The following is a 20,353-nucleotide window of genomic DNA, read 5'->3' on the forward strand; positions in this document are numbered from 1 at the left end:
GAGAGAGCTGGATCTCCATCGTCAACATCATTGGAGATCAACACTGCCGCAGAGAAGTGGTGCTGGCATTGGGGGAGCTGGGGTCATCCAGCTCTAGACCAGGGCCATCCACTGGGAGACGAGGGAAAGAACGACCATTGTTTAGAGTAAGAAGATTGGAAGGGTGGAGAAGTGCCGAGGAAGGTCCATCCAGTCTGGCCAGAAGAACTGTTACTAGGCCAAAAGGATTGTCTAGTGGGAAACGATCTAAGCTAATGTCATCCAGTAGGGCTGGCACAGAAGAAGGGGCATCTGGGAGTAGGAAAAGGGAGGAAAAAACATCATTTGTGGGGAGGACAATATCTATTGGGAAAACAGCAGATACTGGAGTGTCTACTTGTCCCAGGGCACTGGGAACTGAATATTCTCTGAGGTCAAAGGGGTTATCGTCCTGTGGGGAATGGAAACTATCCGATGAGAGAAATGGAAAGGAAAAGGAGCCTACCACTTCACTGAGTTTATCCAAGGAGGAAGAGGAAACATTGATCTGTGGAAAGAGTGAGCTGCTCGGTGAAGAAATGGGAAAAGAAGTAACACCATCCAATGAATCACGTGAAGAAGGACTGCCTGATGTGCCAGAGGTTCCTTCAGAGAGCAGAGAGGCAGATGATGGGCCAAAGAGGTGACTCATCCAAAGGATTGATGAGTGGGATGGATCCATCCCAGGATAAAGAGAGTCATTTCTTGGGCTGAGGCTGAGGTGGGTCCATTCCTGGAGTAGGATGTTGGTTTGGGATCAGGAAGCCCTGGGCTGGTCCACCAAGTGAGTTGTACAAGAATATCAAATAAAGGATCTATGGACCTGAAACTCCTGTGTGCTGGGACATCCACCATGGGCCCATGTTCTTAATGGTGAGCTCTTTTTCTTAAAGCTGATTCTGTTGCCTCTGTATCAAATAAGGGCAGAATTATGCTACACAGCAGAATACTCAAGCCGTGCAAGCAAGCCCTTTCCTGGCAGAAATTCACATGCATTTATGGATTTGCTAGATTTTCCCCCAATCCTTTCTCCAAGCAGCTCTGGGTAGCAGCCCTATGCCACAATCCAATGTACACTTGTGTGTGTAAAGGGCTGTCAGGTTGCAGCTGAATTTTTTTTTTTTTTTTTACAGCCCTGTAGGATTTTTAAGGCAAGAGACATTCAGAGGTGGTTTGAAATTGCCTGCCTCTACGTAGCAGCCCTGGACTTTCTTGGTGGTCTCCCATTCAAGTACTAACCAGGGCCAAACCTGCTCAGCTTCTGAGATCTGTTGAGATCAGTCTAGCCTGGGCCATCCAGGTTAGGGCAAACTTACTGCATGCTTATAAGGGAGTAAATGCTGTTGAATTCAATGAGATTTGCCTCTGAATAGACTTACTTGGGCTTGCTCCCCCAGTTCCCATTTTAGCCTGACAACAATCCCATGAGACAGGTGAGGTTCAGAGAATGAGTAGCCCAAGGTCACCCAGTGAACTTTATAGCAGAGTGCTGGTTTGAACTCAGGTCTCTGAGTTCACCACGCCATGTTGGCTCCATGAGAGAGTACACTTTAAGAGAAGATAGGTAGAAAAACACACTTCGAAGCTTCCAGGCCAGCTAACTTTTTGTTCCTTTTTACCACCACCACCCTGGTACTTGGTTACATTCCCACTTTTGGAGTAATGGAAGTACTCCCAGAAGTTCTGGTCAAACATGACCTCATGAAATCATCGACTCTTCATTATTTTCTGTTGCTGGGCAAGCCCAGCACCAAAGATATCAAGTTGCAGAGATCCCCTTTGACTTTTTCTAGAGTGCATATTTATGCTTATGCAAGCATATCCCAGTTTTTCAGCAAAACATTCAAGATTAAGTGTGATCTCCCCCACCCCCACCTGGCCACACAGGAGTATTGTGTGTGTGAAGAGCCCTCAAGTCACAGGTGAGGGGCTTTCAAGGCCAGCAAGGGGCTTTCAAGGCAAGTGAAAAGCAGAAGTGGTTTCCTATTGCCTTCCTCTGCAGAGTCTTCCTTGGAGGTCTCCCTTCCAAGAGCATAGATGGCCATCTATCAGCAATGCTGATTCTATGACCTTAGGCAGATCACAAGAGGGAGGGCATCTTGGGCATCTTCTGGGCATGGAGTAGGGGGTCACTGGGGGTGTGGGGGGGGAGGTAGTTGTGAATTTCCTGAATTTGGGCAAGGCGTTGGACTAGATGACCCTGGTGATACCTTCCAACTCTATGATTCTATGATTCTGTACCAATCCTGTTTAGCTTCCAAGATTGGGCAATACCATGCCACTTTCCTTCTATCCCACTGGAGTATTACCAACTGCATTTGTGACATCAGGGGCATTCAACAAATATTATTTTCCCTTCTTGGGTGTATTCTGTATGCTGCGGGAGCTCAGAAATGTGCACCCTTAATCAGATGGCACATGGGCAATGGTCCTTAGCAGGAGGAGACCTACATTCCTTGTCAGCAACAGCTCCCGACTTTCCATTCAGAGAACTGATGTATTCATTTTGTGGCATTCACACTTGAGACAGTTAGCTTGGTTTGTTTGTGTTTTCTGGACTTGGCAGGGGGTAGCATTTGCTCACTGTGGAACAGTGCTTTCTCAAAGAGATCAGGAGTGTTCATTGTCACCGGGATCTGTCATGAAGACTTCTTCTGGTATCAGAGGGTGTTTGTTGCCCAAGGGGTGGGGCTTTTTTCTCTTCCTTGGCCAAGCTAGGAAGGTCCCTTCCCACTGGGCTGTGTCTTTCCCTGCAGACCTGGTCCTCTGCTGCACCCAAACAAAATTTGCACAACACTGGAGTGTAGCTAGGGTTGCCAACCTCCAGGCACTAGCTGGAGATCTCCTACTATTACAACTGATTTTAAACCAATAGAGATCAGTTCACCTAGAGAAAATGGCCGCTTTGGCAATTAGACTCTATGGCACTGACCAAGTGACATTTATGTCATATCTGGCGAGGGTTGCCAACCTCCAGGTTCTAGATGGAGATTCCTGATATTACAACTGATCTCCAGCGAATAGAGATCAGCTCACCTGGAGAAAATGGCGACTTTGGCCATTGGACTCTATGGCATTGAAGTCCCTCACCTCCCCAAACCCCACCCTCCTCAGGATCTGTTCTAAAACCGGTGGTGAAGAGGGACCTGGTAACCCTAAGTGTAGCTGCCAAGGTGGACCCAATTAGATTTCCAGCTTGGGGGAGGCAGTCAGGGGAGCAAGCTTATCTTGGGTCATGGGAACTGAGGAGAAATCCCTTTCCATAATCTCTTTCTGGTATCTGCTCCTGAAGCATTTTCTGCATGGCTTTTTTCTCTTTCTCTTTTGGTTGTGTTTTGTGAATCCAATTAGACTAACCCCTCAAAGACAGAGGAATTTAAAGACTTTGAACTGGAATTGCAGTCAACGTTTCACCTGGAGCCTCCTGGGAGCTCCTCAATGGCCCAGGGCCTAGGCCTCCAGCTGATAGAGATCAATTTACATGGAGAAAATGGCCGCTCTGTCAATTGGACTCTATGGCATTGAAGTCCCTCCCCTCCTCAAACCCCACCCTCCTCAGGCTCCACCCCCAAAATCTCCCACCAGTTGCATAATCAAAACCTAGCAACCCTACCAGGGCTGCAACTTCAATATTAATGCTGAAGGAGAGAGGTTGCAGCTTAGTTTTGCCCAAGTTTTGAGCAACCTATTTGAGCTCAAATTTGAAAATGCGGGCAAAATGCAGGGAAACGCAGGGGGGGAGCAAGGCCACCTGTGACGGCTGGAAACAGCATGCATAATCAAAACAAAGAGCCAAAGTCGTTGGAAGGATGACGGCGAGCGAAACAGCCATGCATAAAAGACCTAGGTTTGGAATTCTTTGTCCAGTATTGTGACCCACCACAAAGGGGCAGCAGAGCACAGAACCAAAGTATCCCAACTTTAGGCCCAGCCTGGATATTTAAAGGCTTTGTAGAGGAAGCTTATCTTTATTAATTCCTTCAGCAAATGGCGTAGCAATACAATCTCAAAGCAATAATATTGCACATAAAAAGCATAACAGCGATGCAAAACACATTACTAAACAGGTTAATGCCATGTTACTAATACATAGTCCCTCTTAATATAACTGATATTAGATGCTGTTGGAACAAACATAATTTTTCTTGATAATTATCAAAAGCTTATCACCAGGAAAAAACTTATATGGAAGAGCATCCCCCTTCCAATTAATATGAAATACACCAGGAAATTTCTGGTTTTTGAAGAACAAGAGCAACATAACAAGATACGTCTAAGGAAATCTTGGTTGTTCTCCACTGTCAGAATCTTGGAGTATTTATTCTAGGTCATTGGTCCCCATCTTTCCAATCCTTAGGGTTGCCAACCTCCAAGTATTAGCTGGAGATCTCCACTATCACCACAGATCTCCAGCTGATAGCGATCAGTTTACCTGGAGAAAATGGCCGCTTTGGCAATTGGACTCTATGGCATTGAAGTTCCTCCCCTCCCCAAACCCTGCCCTCCTCAGGCTCCACCCCCAAAGCCTCCCGCCAGTGGAGAAGAGGGACCTGGCAACCCTACCAATCCTGCTACCCACTTTTGAAGCCCAAGCAGAAGCATAGAACCCACCAAGCTTCAAGATCATATGACATCAACTCAGAGTCACATGACAGGAAGAGGAAGAACCAAAGTTATGACCTCAGTGAAAAAGCATGTGCAGCACTCTGGCATTCCATGTTGAGGGAGTGGGGGATGGCCAGCACAAGGGGAGAGATGGAAGAGTTTTTGTGGGAGGGAGAGTTTGTGTGCTTGCCTATGGTGTAGTGGTTAAGAGCGGTGGCTTGGAGTGGTGGATATGGCTGTGCACCGATTTCCCCCGTGGTATTTTTCGGGTTCAGGTTTATTGAACCTGAAAATTTTCAAAAAATCCAGAAACCCGAACCCGAAAATACCAAAAAAATTTTGGCACAGATGGGAAGGTAGGGGAGCGTTCCTGCAGGCAGCAAAAAGAATGCTCCCCTGCCTTCCTAAGTGAAGCTCCCCCCGCCTGCCTTCCCGGGACTTCAATGCCATAGAGTCCAATTGCCAAAGCACCCATTTTCTCCAGGTGAGCTGATCTCTATTGGCTAGAGGTCAGTTGTAATAGCAGGAGATCCCCAGCTAGTAGCTGGAGGTTGGCAATCCAATGGAAGTGACGTCATGACATTGCCAGCAACATGGGACACTTGGGTAGAAGCCATTTTTACTATAGAGCTTTTGGCCAAATTTCAGAGCATCCAGCATCACCGGTGGTGCAATGGAATCACTTCTGGTGCGTGCTGGAAGTAATATGGCTGCATTGCTCCCATGCGAGGTTAGGCCCCCTCCTTCTGCCAGTAAGTCTCCCCAGTAGATCGGTAGCCAAGGACGGAGATGCTCCACCCCTGGGGGGGACCTGGCAGCCCTACCACCCAACAACCTGGGCCTGGGAAATTTTGTATTCACCATCCCTCTGCCTTGGCAGCCCGACTGACCAATGGGCCAAACATTTTAGTTTTGCATGTGCACCAGAAAAGAAGCCTATGAAGCATGTACATGCTTTCCCTTGAAGCATATTTTTATTTCATGAGTTGAAAGAATGCATTTACCAATATCAACACATATTTTCTTGAGGTTATCTTTATCATGGGTTCAGTAGAGGAAAAGAAGTTTCAAATCTAGTGGGCAAAGCCTAACAAGACATTACTAAGCTGAGCTACACCCTTCTGAATCTGCTGACGTCAATGCGTTTGGAAGAGTATACAGGCATACCTCAATTTATTGCACTTCGCTTTATTGCACCTCGCAGATGTTGCGTTTTCAAGCAAGTCTATCGGCACCATTTTTCCAGCAGCATGTGCTCACTTTGTATCTCTTGGTCACATTTCGATAATTCTCACAACATTACAAACTTTTCCACTATTATTACAGTACATTTTTTTTAGACATAATGCTGCCACATACTTAATAGACTACAGTATAGTGTAAACATAACTTTTATATGCACTGGGAAACCAAACATTAATGTGACTAGCTTTGTTGCAATATTCGTTTTATCGCGAACCCGCAATATCTCCAAGGTGTGCTTGAGTTGTAACTTTGTTTTGGCAGCATTGTTAACCTTTCTCATTTAGATTGTACAGATATTGGCTGGTATATTATTGAAGGATAGAGAGAATACTGTGTAGAATGTAGACCAGACCAGCATGTATAATAGACCAAGATGCTCAAAACTGTAATTCACCAAGCCAGATGCAGGCTACCAGGTGGATAGTGTAGACCAGTGGTTCCCAAGCTTTTCAGGCTATCACCCCCTTGATTCCACAAACTCAACCCCAGCGCCCCCTTCCCTATCCTATAAAAAAGCATTATTCAAAACAGGGGTTTGCATGACTCACTAAAGAAGATAACAATAAAATTTCAAAACAGTAACTAATTGCACATCTAGTCAAAATCAAATTAAAACATTTTCATTGAAATTTATTCAACAAAACTGATGAACTTAATTCAATGGCACCAGCTCTTCAAAGTCTTGAAAAAAATTCTGATAGTTTCCACTAAATTTGCCAGCATGGTGCCATAGCTTGACCTATTGTAAATTAGTGAACAACACTGTTGAAGGGGCCCTCCTCTAGCGCCCCCTGCTGCCCTCTTGCCTCTTAGCGTCCCCCTAGGTAATCCCACCCCCAGGGGGTGGTATTGCCCACTTTGGTAACCACTGGTGTAAACTATGAGGTGCAAGCCTTTCCAGGAAGGCAATAACATCAAGCCGATTTTTCAAGCTCCTGGAAGATCACCATACATTGATGGTTACCTTTGACTTGGGGAACCACAACTGTGCAGGCCTACAGTAGATGAGGCGTCTTTGGAAGGGAAGGAGAGGAGAGGGGGCATGGCTCAGTGGTAGAGCATCTGCTTAGCATGCAGAAGGTCCCAGGTTCAATCCCCCAGCATCTCCAGTTAAAGGGACTATAGGCAGGTAGGTGTTGTGAAAGACCCCTGCCTGAAACCCTGGAGAGCCGCTGCCGGTCTGAGTAGACAATACCGACTTTGATGGACCAAGGGGTCTGATTCAGTATAAGGAAGCTTCATGTGTTCATGTGAGATGGCTGAATCTTTTGGGAGGACAGAAAGTCACCAGGGTCATCCCTTTGGGTAAGAAGAACATCATTATCAGGGTTCACCATTGACACCATTGACATACCATTGACATACCAGTCACCATGCCAGTGCCAAGCTGAGCATAGCTAGTAGGGGGGATAGTGCTGGGATCCCTGGCAATTTAGCCATTGCACAAATCAACGTTACAGCAAGAGCGGCGGTAGCTTGTCCTCAAGGCGTTGTCTCTATTCTCAGTCTTGTTGCAGAGCTCAGCGTATTTGCCACAGCCATATTTTGTGTACATCAAAAAATCACCTGGCAGGAGAACAAAGGAGAAGGAGAGTACGATATAACCTCTGCTCCCAATTTGGGGGTGATGTGGGAGCTACTTCACATGGGAGTCTCCGTGGGTACCCAGAGGTCCTGAGTTTAGGTACAACTTCTGTGTGCTTACCGTACACTTGATGATGGGCAAAGGATACATGTGCAGGCTAGAAATCAACTTAATAAATGAAGAGGTACAGAGGTTCAGTCTCTCGTAACCTAACAACATACATATGCAAGTCATGACTTGATGCTGCAATCAGCAAATGATGAATAAATCCAGTGTAAACTGGTCTGGCAAAGCCCCATGATGCAGAGTGGTAAGCTGCAGTATTGCAGTCAAAAGCTCCGCTCATGACCTGAGTTCGATAAAGGGAAGATGACTGGGGAAGGCAATGGCAAACCACCCCATAAACATAAGTCTGCCTAGTAAATGTCGGGATGTGACGTCACCCCATGGGTCAGGAATGATCTGGTGCTTGCACAAGGGACTACCTTTACCTTTAAACTGGGCTGGTAAGATTATACACAAGGATGTGAATCTGGGGGAAATAATAGTTAGCTAATGAATAGTGCAATCCTATGTAGGGTTACAAACTGCATTGCAATCCATGGGTTTAGAAGGGAGTGACTCTATGTAGGGTTGCACTGTATGGATTCAAAAACGTTGGCAGCAGTAAACTCCTGCATCCAACCACACAGTTAAGACAACTTAAGCACTCTGAAGTTTTCTTAATGAAGGAGCAATTTCTGCTCCTGCTGCAGTCTACTGAACCTCCTGAAATTTGGTTCCCGGGGGTTAGCAGACCCTCAGGAGTAGCACAGTGGGTTTCTGCAGTAGTTAACGTTAATGTAACACTGAGGAAGGATCTTGTAGATGCCACAGTGTTCTAAGGATTTCAGCTTTCACCCCCAGTGTTTGTTTTTTAAAATCAAGTTTCTAGTCCTCATTGGTACAAAAAAAGCCCTACCAAGAATATTTGGGCAGTCTCTGCTGCTGTTAAAATCCTGAAGTCAATTCTAACCATTTCAGATGAGCTTTTAGTCTTTCTCCAACCAAAGTCCAGACAAAGTCCATTGAAGAATGTATATATTACAGCACTAGAGGAATCTCTATCCTTACTTCTGGCTTGGGAAATGCCTGGAGGTTTGGGGTAGTACCAGGGGAGGGTGGAGTTTGGGGATGGGAGGGTGCTCAGCAGGGATGTGATGCCATACGTCTGCCCTCCAAAGCTGCCATTTCCTCGTGAGGAACTGGTCCCTGTAATTCCTGGAGAACCCCAGAACCAACCTAGAGGTAGATAACTCTGTTAAGTACCAAACTGTGTGTGTGGGGGGGTTGCCAGGTCCCTCCTTGCCACCAGTGGGAGGTTTTTGGGGCGGAGCCTGAGGAGGGCGGGTTTTGGGGAGGGGAGGGACTTCAATGCCATAGAGTCCAATTGCCAGAGCGGCCATTTTTTCTCTCCAGATGAACTGATCTTTATGGGCTAGAGATCAGTTGTAATAGCAGGAGATCTCTAGCTAGTACCTGGAGGTCAGCAACCGTATGTTGCATAGAGGGACTGGTATAAAACAAGATCCAAGTGAAAGAGAAATCAGTTCAGGGTGCGAGACCCTTCCAAACAACAGCAACAACAGAGCAAAATGAACACGAGATTTAACGCAGGATGAAAAGAGATAGTAGAACAAACTAACAATTTAAGGGGGAAAGCTATGTGATCTATTGGCACCTATACTGAGATAGAACTCCACAGTGATGTTAGGTCTGGGGAGGAGAGGGGACATTGTCTTGAATTTATGAATAAATTTTAATTTAGCCATCTCAGTGCTGGAGCCTACCTGCATATTTCTTTTGACGCCTTACCTGCGTATACTCTCGTGGTCTCACAGAACTGCCCCTCATCAGCTAGGCAGGGGTCGCCCGAGGCCCAGCAGAGGCTGCCCATTCTGTACTTGCACACTTTGCACATCAGGCCTTCAGCTGCAAGAGAGAAGCAGAAAAAGGCCGGCCTGGGTTGGAACCAAACTCTGTGCTATGAGGGGCCGATAATGACTGCGCAAGGAGGGAGTCTGCAGGATGAAACAAGGTGAGAAATGGCATCTTCCCTCCAGAATCCCATTCGGGTGCAAGGTATTCAGCAAGCCAATGCTGAATCAGAAGAAGAAGAAGAACAGGAAGAAGAGGAAGAGGAGGAGGAGGAGCCAGCGTGGTGTAGTGGTTAAGAATGGTGGTCTCTGGATCCAGAGACCCGGGTCTGATTCCCCACTCCTCCACATGAGCTGCGGAGGCTAATCTGGTGAAATGGATTTGTTTCCCCACTCCTCCACATGAAGCCAGCTGGGTGACCTTGGGCTCTCTCAAAACTCTCTCAGCCTCACCTATCTCACAAGGTGTCTGTTTGGGGGAGGGGGAAAGAAGGAGATTGTAAGCGAGTTTGATTCTCCTTAAAAGAATCAAACTTTTTAAATTAGAAGGTAGAGAAAGTCAGCATATAAAAACCACCTCTTCTTCTTTATATGCTGATTTTCTCTACCTTTTAAGGAGAATCAAACAATCGCCTTCCCTTCCCCTCCCCACAACAGACACCCTGTGAGGTAGGTGGGGCTGAGAGAGTGTGACTAGCCCAAGGTCGCTCAGCTGGCTTCGTGTGTAGGAGTGGGGGAACAAATCCAGTTCACCAGATTAGCCTCCTCCGCTCGTGCGGAGGAGTGGGGAATCAAACCCGGTTCTCCAGATCAGAGTCCACTGCTCTTAACTACTAAACCACACTGGCTCTTAACCACTACACCATGCTGGAGGAGTGCTATTAGATGCCCTCTCCCACCACTGAGTGATACTGAAGGTGGAGAGGGATGTGTCCATGCCAGGTTTAATATTCATTCAGTAGTGGCTTGCTTGCATGCTTCTGTCGCCTCCTCCTGACACCACATTCCCCTCCCCGTGCAGTTGAGCTCAGTTTTGAGACTGGGAATCCTCACCATGGCCAACCTCATGAACTGCTGCTTATAATATACCCCCCTTTCTTCCAACAGTTCCAGGGGCAGTAAATTGGGCAGTTGATTTTGAAGAAAAGACCACTGGAGTCTTAGAGTTTTTTTGCGTGGTATTTGCATCACTTTACACCAACTGACATGGAACACCATGTGCAGGAGTTTGTAACTTCGAGGATTAATGTGTGTGTTTTATGTGCTGTCAAGTTGCCTCCAATTTATGGCAACCCTATGAATTAATTACCTCCAAAACGTCCGATCATTAAACAGCCTTTCTCAGGTCTTGCAAACTGAACGCGGTGGCTTCTTTTAAGTCATCCATCTCATGTTAGGTCTTCCTCTTTTCCTGCTGCTTTCAACTTTTCCTAGTATTATTGTCTTTTCCAATGAATCTAAGCTTGATAACCATTAGGATATGACTAGGATTAGTCTGGAATTTCAAAGAGATACCCTCACATTGGCAGGAAAGCTTGCAGAAATCCCTGGATAATAGCTCCGTAGAAAAGGCCCAAAGGCAAAAAACAGTGCTTGCAATATGCAGACATCAACAACCTATGGAATTAATAAGATGGAGCTGTGCCCAGAACATTATCACATGAAGTGTTTTGCCACAATGAGGCATGTGAAAGAAAGAAAGAGAAAATAAATCTGGGAGAGCTTTGCGTGTTTTAGGCCAATGGAGGCAAATATATTTAACAGGCTCAACTTTTTATGTGCTTAAATTAGTGTTTGAAAACTTTCAAAAGCTGCTCAAATACTTCCAGAAGCACCAAGAGGTTGCAGCCTTTATATTACAAGGACTGTGTCACCTCATGTGTTTTGCTTTGTGGAGCTACCATAACATGATGTCAGAACTGCACATTCAGTTGTCAATGGGACTGAAACATGGTTGTATTGCCAGGAACTCCTGTAACATTTGCCCCTTGTTTTTGAGCTTTCCATTCTCGTCTACTTTCAGCATTGCTTCTGAGGGCCAAACTACAAGTGATGGAGGCCATGGGTCCAATGCAGGAAATTCACAACTACCTCCTACCCCCACACACACACCCAGTGACCCCCTACTCCATGCCCAGAAGATGCCCAAGATGCCCTCCCTCTCATGATCTGCCTAAGGTCATAGAATCAGCATTGCTGACAGATGGCCATCCAGCCTCTGCTTAAAAACCTCCAGGGAAGGAGAGCTCACCACCACCAGAGGAAGCCTGTTCCACTGAGGAACCGCTCGAAGTAATGTCTAGATGGAAACTGTTTTGATTTAATTTCAACCTGTTGGTTCTGGTCTGAACTTCTGGGGCAACATAAAATAACTCAGCACCATCCTCTATGTGACAGCCCTTCAAGTACTTGAAGATGGTTACCATATCCCCTCTCAGTCTTCTCCTCTTCAGGCTAAACATACCCGGCTCCTTCAACCTTTCCTCATAGGACTTGGTCTCCAGACCCCTCACCATCTTTGTTGCCCTCCTCTGGACAACGGAGTAAGCTGCAAACTGCAGTACTAAAAGGGAGCTGCTTATTTAGTGCATTTTACCCTAACTTGCCTTCAAAGAGCTCAGGTGGCATGCATGCTTTCCCCGTCTCTATTTATCCTCATAACAACCCTGTGAGGTATACTAAGGTAAGAAAGAATGACTGCCATCTAATGAGTTTCAAGGCAAGTAGGAATTTGAACCCAGGGCTCCCTGGTTCAACTGCGACACTCCAACTACTAACACCATATTGGCTACCTAGCATGGGTGGCTACTCTTTGTTTAATGAAGTGTCTGCTGCCCGGGTGGCACCCAGGAATTACTGCAGACAGGGAAAAGGTTGCAATGATCTGATGCCTGGGTGGGCGGGTGGCACCCAGAAATTGCCACAGACAGGGGAAAGGATGGAATAATCTGACACCCATCTGGCTGCAAGCAGCCAGACATATTTGGCATGGATAACAAAGACATCTGGGTTTTGTCGAAGGCTTTCACGGTCAGAGTTCATCAGTTCTTGTGGGTTATCCGGGCTGTGTAACAGTGGTCTTGGTATTTTCTTTCCTGACGTTTCACCAGCAGCTGTGGCAGGCATCTTCAGAGGAGTAACACTGAAGGTGACCTTCAGTGTTACTCCTCTGAAGATGCCTGCCACAGCTGCTGGCGAAACGTCAGGAAAGAAAATACCAATTATTTCAATTTTTGCCGATTGACATCCCTGACAGGACACTAGAAAACTGGCAAAAACAAGTTAACCGATTTGTTTGGAATGGGAAAAAACCGAGAGTCAGATTTAAAGTCCTTCAGGACGAAAAGAAAAGAGGAGGGCTTGCATTGCCTAATTTCAAATTATACTACCACGCTGCCTGTCTAACTTGGATAACCGAATGGATAAAACATCCTAAAAGCCGGCATGTTATTTTAGAGCGGGCGGATTTGGGACAAGGTTTCCATAAAGTTTTGTGGGACTCTAAATCAAAAATTCAAAAAGACAAAGTATTAGAAGACTGCGATGTCAAAACAGTGTTACTGAAAGTGTGGAAAAGATACAAAAAGAGAATAAGTCCTTCTCCGCCACCCATAATGTCACCAACTGAAGCTTATCACGATAATGTTAAACTGAAATTGGGTGTTCATTTTACCTACAATGATATGATAGAGCCCACGGGAGAAATCAAGACCATGATTAAACTTCAAGAAAAATTTCAAAAGTTGAATTGGTTAACTTATTTACAACTGAGGTCCAATTTACAAAAAGACTGCTTATATCCACAACCATTTCGTGAACTAACAGAATTTGAGCAGTTAATATCTAAAAATGATACACACGTTTTAGGAAAAATATACAAGCTTCTCCTGAAATATGACACAGAAGAAGAACAAGTGAAAACAAACATGATAAAGTGGATGCAAAATTTCGGAGAAATGATCAATATGGACCTATGGGAAAAACTTTGCTCCTCCGAATTGAAATATACTGTCTGTCAAGAAGTGAAAGAAAATTGGTACAAAACTTTTTACAGATGGTATCTGACTCCTAATATGCTATCCCATATGACAACTCCAGGGAAAATGTTGGAAATGTCAAGAGTAAGACGGCTCTTACTTTCATGTTTGGTGGACGTGCTCAAAACTACAACTATATTGGAAAAGAATTCATCGAGAACTACAGATGATGTTAGACACGAAGTTTACATTTGATCCAAAATTTTATTTACTCAGTATAGTGCCGTCAAGTTTACCTACGAAATCGCATGACGTTTTCAAATATGCTACAACAGCTGCTAGAACAATTTTAGCAAGAACCTGGAAACAAATCCACATACCTGAAATTGATGACTGGAAAGAAAAACTTCTGGAATATGCAACCATGGCTAAAATGACTTTTGAATTAAATCCTAAACTCAGTGAATCCACTGAGCAATTTGAGGAGAAGTGGGTGTCTTTTTATACTTACATGAAATGCAGCTAATTTATACATAATATGCTTAAACGTTATAATAAATTCTGAATTATATTTTTTATCTCAATTAACTGCCAAGTAGAATATGAATTCTTAAAATATTATAAATCAGCCTGATGTAAGTATAATAAACTAAAGATATTCTGTAATTATGTTTTATTTAAAAACCATCTCATAATACTGTATTGTTTTTATAATGATAACACTTACCCCTTCCCCTTTTCCCTTCCTGTACCCTCCAATTATATAAATAAAATTATAATTAAAAAAAAAAGGAAAGAAAATACCAAGACCACGGTTACACAGCCCGGATAACCCACAAGAACCAACATCTGGGTTTATTTGGCATTGCTTCCTCATGAAAATGAGAGGGCACCAGGCCTAGTTTGGCAAATGTTCCATGCCAGGGGTTTAGATGCCCTGGAGAATTTGTGCAGGAGGAAGGACTTCTACTGAGGAGGGAGAATTGCCATGAGCAGAAACTCTTCTGCCTGCAGAAAAACTGTGGGGGATTTAAACAGAAGAATTTGGTGGTGGTTGGGGTTATTTTACTACAGGGGGAGGGTAGGGCTGTTGAAAAAAATTCAGTAGAATTCAGATTCGGCAAAATTTGATCCGTTTTTATTCAGGAAATGCTGAAGTCTGAACTCCCCCGATTCAGATCCGTTGAATTCGGCATGACATTCAGAGTTCGCGAATAAATTCGGCCGTTAAAAGCCATTGAAAACACGTTTGCGCCTTTCCGTGGCTCCGGGGGGCATTTTTGGAGGTAGAGGTCCCAAGCTTTCAGTGTAGCTTGAGGGGACCCTTCTTGCAAGAACCCCCAAGTTTTGTGAAGATTGGGTCAGGGGGTCCTGAATTATGGGGCCCAGAAAGGGCCCCCCAATCTGCCCATTGGAATGAATAGAATAGACCTTTCGGAGTTTGCAGACCATTGCAATTGCAACACGCGACCTTGGGAGTTTGCAAGCCATGGAAAGGAACAGAGGCGCGCTAGCTATGCATAAGCTATTAGCTCAGCAAACAGGAAGAAAGGTGCAGGCGAGTGGGGGAGTGGAATTTCTCCTTATGCAACATTTCTTGTAATAAGCAATGAAGCTTGCAAAATGGTTGCACAAGTAAGGCTGGCTTATTGTACGAATCAGTAGGAGCTGGACTGTTTATGGGAGAAAGGGGGAGAGATAAGCACCGGCTCAGTGCGATTTTATGCCATCCATACAAACAAACAAACAAACCCTAAAGCACAACACATTACTGAGAATGACCAGTAAAAGTTTTGCAGACACGGGTCAAGGAGGTTTTCCAAAGCACGGCAAAAAACAAAAGCAGAATGCACACTCCTGCAGAGGCAAGCGGGCACCCCCCCAGTCAAAAAAGGTGAAGCCCCCCAAGAAGGAGGAAACAAACCAAGAAGGAGGAGCGCGCGGGTGCCGAGCAGAGGGAGTCTCGTGCCGCACTGCCGCATTCAACTCTGGGCGAGGGTGGCAACGGGCAAAAAACAAAAGCAGAACGCACGCTCCCGCAGAGGCAAGCAGGCACCCCCCTGGCAGAAAAGGCAACCCCCCCTTCCTCAAACCAGTACGGCTCGGCTCAACCCCAAACACAAACAAACCAAGGAGGAGGAGGCGCGTGGGTGCCAAGCGGAGGGAGACTTGCGCCACACTGCCGCACTCAACTCCGGGCGAGGGTGGCAATGGGCAAAAAACAAAAGCAGAACGTACACTCCCACAGAGGCGAGCGGGCACCCCCCCCAGCAGAAAAGGCAAAAGCCCCCCTTTGGCTTCCCCCCACCCATAGAATCTGCCCCCACACACAGAGAGAATCTGCTTCCCCACACACACACAGAGGGAGAGAGAGAAGAAAAGGTGTAGAGAAAAAACCCCAAAATCAAACTGTGTAGATGTCTTCCAGCAGGAGCACGGAGAAGTAAATCCAATCCTATTCCGGTAAGCAGCAGCAGCTCAGCCCAGTCAGGATCTCTCAGCAGCAGCACCACCAAAATGGAAGGAAATGAATGCAGTCGGGATGGGAGTTTTTACACTCTTCTCCTGGCAATTTCAAAAGTGAGAATCTGCTCTGATTGGCCAAGAGATGACCCAGCTTGGCCACCATTGGCCATGGGAGAATGCTGCTAACTAACTGACAGTTATGCTGCTGATTCAGGGCTGCCGAATTTGCCCGAATTTATTCGGCATCCGCCCGAACCTGCCAAATTCAGCTGGTCGTTTTCCCGCCTTTTATGAATTCGGCTCCATCCAAACTAGAAACCGCCGAATCGAGGAAAATTCGGCTCTTTTTCTTATCAGATGGAACCGAATCGACAGCCAAAGGGGAGGGGGGATTACAGAGGAGAAGTGTTGGGTATTAGATAGCGAGCTTTGCTACATGTCAGACAGTTAAGGGTTAATATTGTAACTGACCAAGTGGTCAGTATGGTGGCCACTGCAATCGTGCCTGGTGGTCACGTATACGACAGTTTGCATGTTTAACTGCTTTCGATATCCTTTGTTTGGAAGTGAAAGTAGTTCAGTTGTTCTCTACTCTTTTTGGAAGCCAGCCTGCTAGGATGGAGAGGCTTCCTTGTCCTTTAAGAATGCCTACTCGTGAGTAAGCTTAGCGCCAAGCTTTATTTTAAATAGATCATGATCAATGATCCACTCCCTCTGAATGGTATCAGTAAGCCCTTAAGAATCTAACAAGAAGCATGAATGGGGTGTAAAAATATGGATCATGTAGAAGGAATAAATAGATAGAAATTATGGGGGAGGAGGAGGAAGGCTCTTTAAGTAACCTATAATGAACGACTTCGTAGAATTCACACCCACAAAATGGAGACGATGGTTAAGTGGCTTTTTACAAGGATGAGATAAGTTCCCATAACAGAGAAAGATAGAGCTTTTGGTGTGCAGAAGCAGTATACCTCTGGGCAAAACAACTGGAGGAATGACCACCCCCCTTCGTTCTCTTCTTTTGAATTGTCCAGTGGCATCTTGATGGGTTGTCATTTGTTACCAGCAATGCTGGACTAGGGCCTTTCCACACCTTTCACTTACCACAAAATATCTTTGTGGTAAATAGGCGAAGTTTGGCTGTGCAGTCAAAATTTCTGTCCACATGTTGCCTCTTTTGCTGCTATATCAAATGATTCATCTGTCCCCACTTCCCCCTGTGTCATTTATGACATCATGGCAATGTTGGGCACTCCCTCCCTCTTCCCCTTCTTTGACTTTATGCCGTCAGCCTCCTTCATTAGGGCTGCCGGCCTTCCTGGCAAATGCTCTTCCACTATGACCCCCATGGCCCCTCGAAGGTGTTCAAAAGTTTTAAAAAGCACAGACACATTGGGGAGGGTGAGCAAAGCAAGAAGCCGGGTGCGCACACATTTTTGCTCACACTGTGGTTTTTTTTAGCTCAAGTGAGGACTTTTCTCTCCCCTGCCACCACCCCCCTCGTGGGAAGTCAGGCGAGTCCAAAGGAAATAATAATAGACACAGTCCAAAGGAAATAGACATCAGGTTAAATCATGACCCTGCACAAAGCATAAGGTGGCATTTAGTCCAATGTTCCATCGTTTTCTTCCTAGTTTCCCCCCCACCTCTAAAAAAGGACAGAAAATGTTAGCAAGAGGAGAAGACAGGGAGAGGAGAGGGAATTGAGAAGGGGCAACACAGTGGGTGTGTTTAATGGAGTGGCCGGAAAAATGTCTACGTCTTGAAAATGTCCACACCCCAGGGGAAGTTGTCCTAGAAATGGCTAAAAGGGAATCAGCGCCGTAAAAGTCTTTGCAGGTAACATGGCAAAACAATGAAGGTAAAACAGCTCCACCCCCAAACGGAGAGGAAAAGGTGTGGGCAAGAATAAATATAATGTTTCATTAAACATTATAAAACGTTGGTGTGGAAATGGCCTACATTAACTTTGGGTCTAATCCAGTAATCCAGTTACTTTATTCTTAGGGGGCCTTGCATATGACTACTCTTGCTCTTTGTTATAGCTGGATGTTGTGGTTTCTTCTTCTTCCCTTTACGAAATATGTCAAATAATTGCACAGGGGATGAGTCGAAGAGTAATAATTTTGGCAGCTGATGCTCATTTACTACAAGTGAAAGGAATCCACCCATGTGTGTTTGCTTGGAATCAAGTAGCAGCCAAGTAGAAATGGAGAAGGCAGCCGAAAGTAGGTGAGTCACCCTCTATGAAGCTCTATTGAGTAACGGCATGGGTGGAAATGCCCACAGCCTCAGGCAGTGAAGGTGATGCTGCCAATTTATCACAAGCTTTCCTTGAAACTGTTTTGATGGTGCTTATGGAAGTAGACTGTTACGCAGTAGCCACCCCTGTAAAAGCCTTGATCCCCTCCCACAAAAGCTAGATCTTGCTAGTAGTAGTGAACCCATGAAGCTGCCTTATACTGGATCAGACCATCATTAAGCAGGTTCTACTCTGACAGGCAGCAGCTCTCCCCGGTCTCAGGTGGAAATTTTTCTCATCACCAACTACACAGGTTGCCAAATGCCCGGTTATGGCGGGCAATTGCCTGCCAATTAACAGGGCTGCCTGCCACCCCTCAGCTGGCCAATGGGCGGAAGCAGGCCAACTGAAGGGGAGGGTGATCTGGGTTTACCCCGGAAGCACCAGCATCGCAATGGGGACACTCCAGCTCTCTCCCCAAAAGCTCTATGCTTTCCATACCAGCCTTTCTTAGGATACCAAATATCTCTCTTTGCCTACTATGCCTGGATGCTTGTTTTTTTTAGGGTTGACAAATGCCCCCCTTCCCGTGCTTGCTATTCAAATGAGAATGTTAACTGCCTAATGAAACCATAATCCTTTCTCCTTTCATTCTGAAAATGGGCAGGTAGAATAATTTGATTGGGAAATACAGAGCCTGGACAATTAATCAGAAATACACTTTGCTTCTAAGTGCCCATAGAAATTGGATGCATTCATTTATCTGCTTGAAATCTGGTAAAGAGGTTCCTATGAATAAGGAGTACAGTCCTTAAGCATGCCATCCCAGTTGGCAGGGAAACAAACTGGTTATCAGTGTGTGTGTGTGGGTAAATGTCCCCTTCTCCCTCCTCCACTATTTTAAATATTTAAACTAATTTTCACAGCACTTTCACCTGTTGATGTAATTGTTTCTGGTTCACGCTAAAAGTGAGTATTTTATTCAAGTGAAATAAAAGAGATGTCCAGGGTCACCTTAAAGATTAATACAATTTAAGGATAAGATTTTGTGAATCAGAGCTCACTTCATCAGATGCGTGAAATATATCTGCCTGATGAATGCACTCTTCATGCATCTGATGAAGTGAGCTCTGACTCACAAAAGCTTATCCTGGAATAAATTGTGTTAGTCTTTAAGGCACCACTGCATTCTTGCTAATGTCACTGGCCCTCTGGAATTATTGAAGTGAGTCACCAACTGACCTGACGGGAAAGTGAAAGCCTCCGGTAAACTCATCAGAAAATCCTCCTGTAATTCAAGTTGAATTACACCTTAGTTCCACCTTAGTCTGTATTAGTTCCACCTTAGTCTGAATTTACCCTGACCTGGATGGCCCAGGCTACCTCAATCTCATCAGATCTTGGAAGCTAAGCAGGGTTGGTCCTGGTTAGTAGTTGGATGGGAGACCTCCAAGGAAGTCCAGGGTCCCTACGCAGAGGCAGGAAACCACCTCTGTTCATCTCTTGTCCTGAAAACCCTATGGGGTCAACATATGTTAACTGCAACTTTTCACTCGCAAAGTATTAAATTTGCCCTTCCCATCTATCTACAATCCCTTGGATTTGATTTACCAAAACCATGCTCACAAACAGACATCATGACAAGGACGTGTTCCAATGATGACATTACTGAACCACAGAGGTGCAAGTTCATATGGGAAACCTGAGCAAGCTATGGATGGAGGATTACCTCCAAATGATGGGGAATGGGGAAATATCAGAATCCACCTCCCTAACCCTCAAATACCTTGTATGTTGCAATCAGAAAAAAGTATCCTGTCCAACATCTACATCTAACACAATCCCTCCAACTGAATATTCATATAAACTTCTCCAGAAAAAAAATATCCCCACACTGTCCTCTTCTTTCAAAATCTGGTACTTACCAACTGCAGAGAAGAGCAGAGCAGAAAAGCCCAGGAGAAGAAACTTGTTCATCTTGATCAATTGAGAGAGAAGAAGCGAGAAAGCATGAAAGATACACACACAGAGAGGAATTTGTTTATGGGAATTACAAGGAGCTCAAGAAGACAGAAGTAGCTTTGTTCTGCAATACGGACTCTTCCAAGCTGGTCTTGTGATGATAGCTGTTAGGGTGAAGAACTTATTCCCATCAAGGCGTTGGCAACAGCCAATGGGATGAAGGAATAAGGAGGACACACCTATCCTTTGGAAGAGGCACATAGATGACACCATGAGAAGTAGGTTGCAATGCAAAAATTCCATGACGGAAGACTCTCGTTAACCACACAACTCCGAC

At 45.3% G+C, this 20,353-nt stretch overlaps 1 protein-coding gene across 1 annotated transcript; it reads right to left on the reverse strand.

Moving 5' to 3' along the window:
* Window positions 1-7,300: 7,300 nt before the first annotated feature.
* On the reverse strand, window positions 7,301-20,031 carry LOC130473534 (lymphocyte antigen 6 complex locus protein G6c-like). The gene is made up of 3 exons (XM_056845078.1): window positions 19,980-20,031; window positions 9,308-9,424; window positions 7,301-7,434 (listed from the first exon to the last, which is right to left on the reverse strand). The coding sequence occupies exons 1-3, from the start codon at window positions 20,029-20,031 to the stop codon at window positions 7,301-7,303; spliced, it is 303 nt and encodes a 100-aa protein (XP_056701056.1).
* Window positions 20,032-20,353: the final 322 nt, after the last annotated feature.

This window comes from Euleptes europaea, chromosome 1, assembly GCF_029931775.1.
Source record: "Euleptes europaea isolate rEulEur1 chromosome 1, rEulEur1.hap1, whole genome shotgun sequence".
Lineage (NCBI taxonomy): Eukaryota > Metazoa > Chordata > Lepidosauria > Squamata > Sphaerodactylidae > Euleptes > Euleptes europaea.

Bases quoted from the DNA above. Each gene is read 5' to 3' on its own strand.
- LOC130473534 (XM_056845078.1), bottom strand. From the start codon at position 20,031: ATGAACAAGTTTCTTCTCCTGGGCTTTTCTGCTCTGCTCTTCTCTGCA. The intron at 9,425-19,979 runs GTAAGTACCAGA...TCTCTCTTGCAG, and splicing joins TCTGCTCTTCTCTGCAGTTG to CTGAAGGCCTGATGTGCAAA. The intron at 7,435-9,307 runs GTAAGGCGTCAA...TTCTCCTGCCAG, and splicing joins GACCACGAGAGTATACGCAG to GTGATTTTTTGATGTACACA.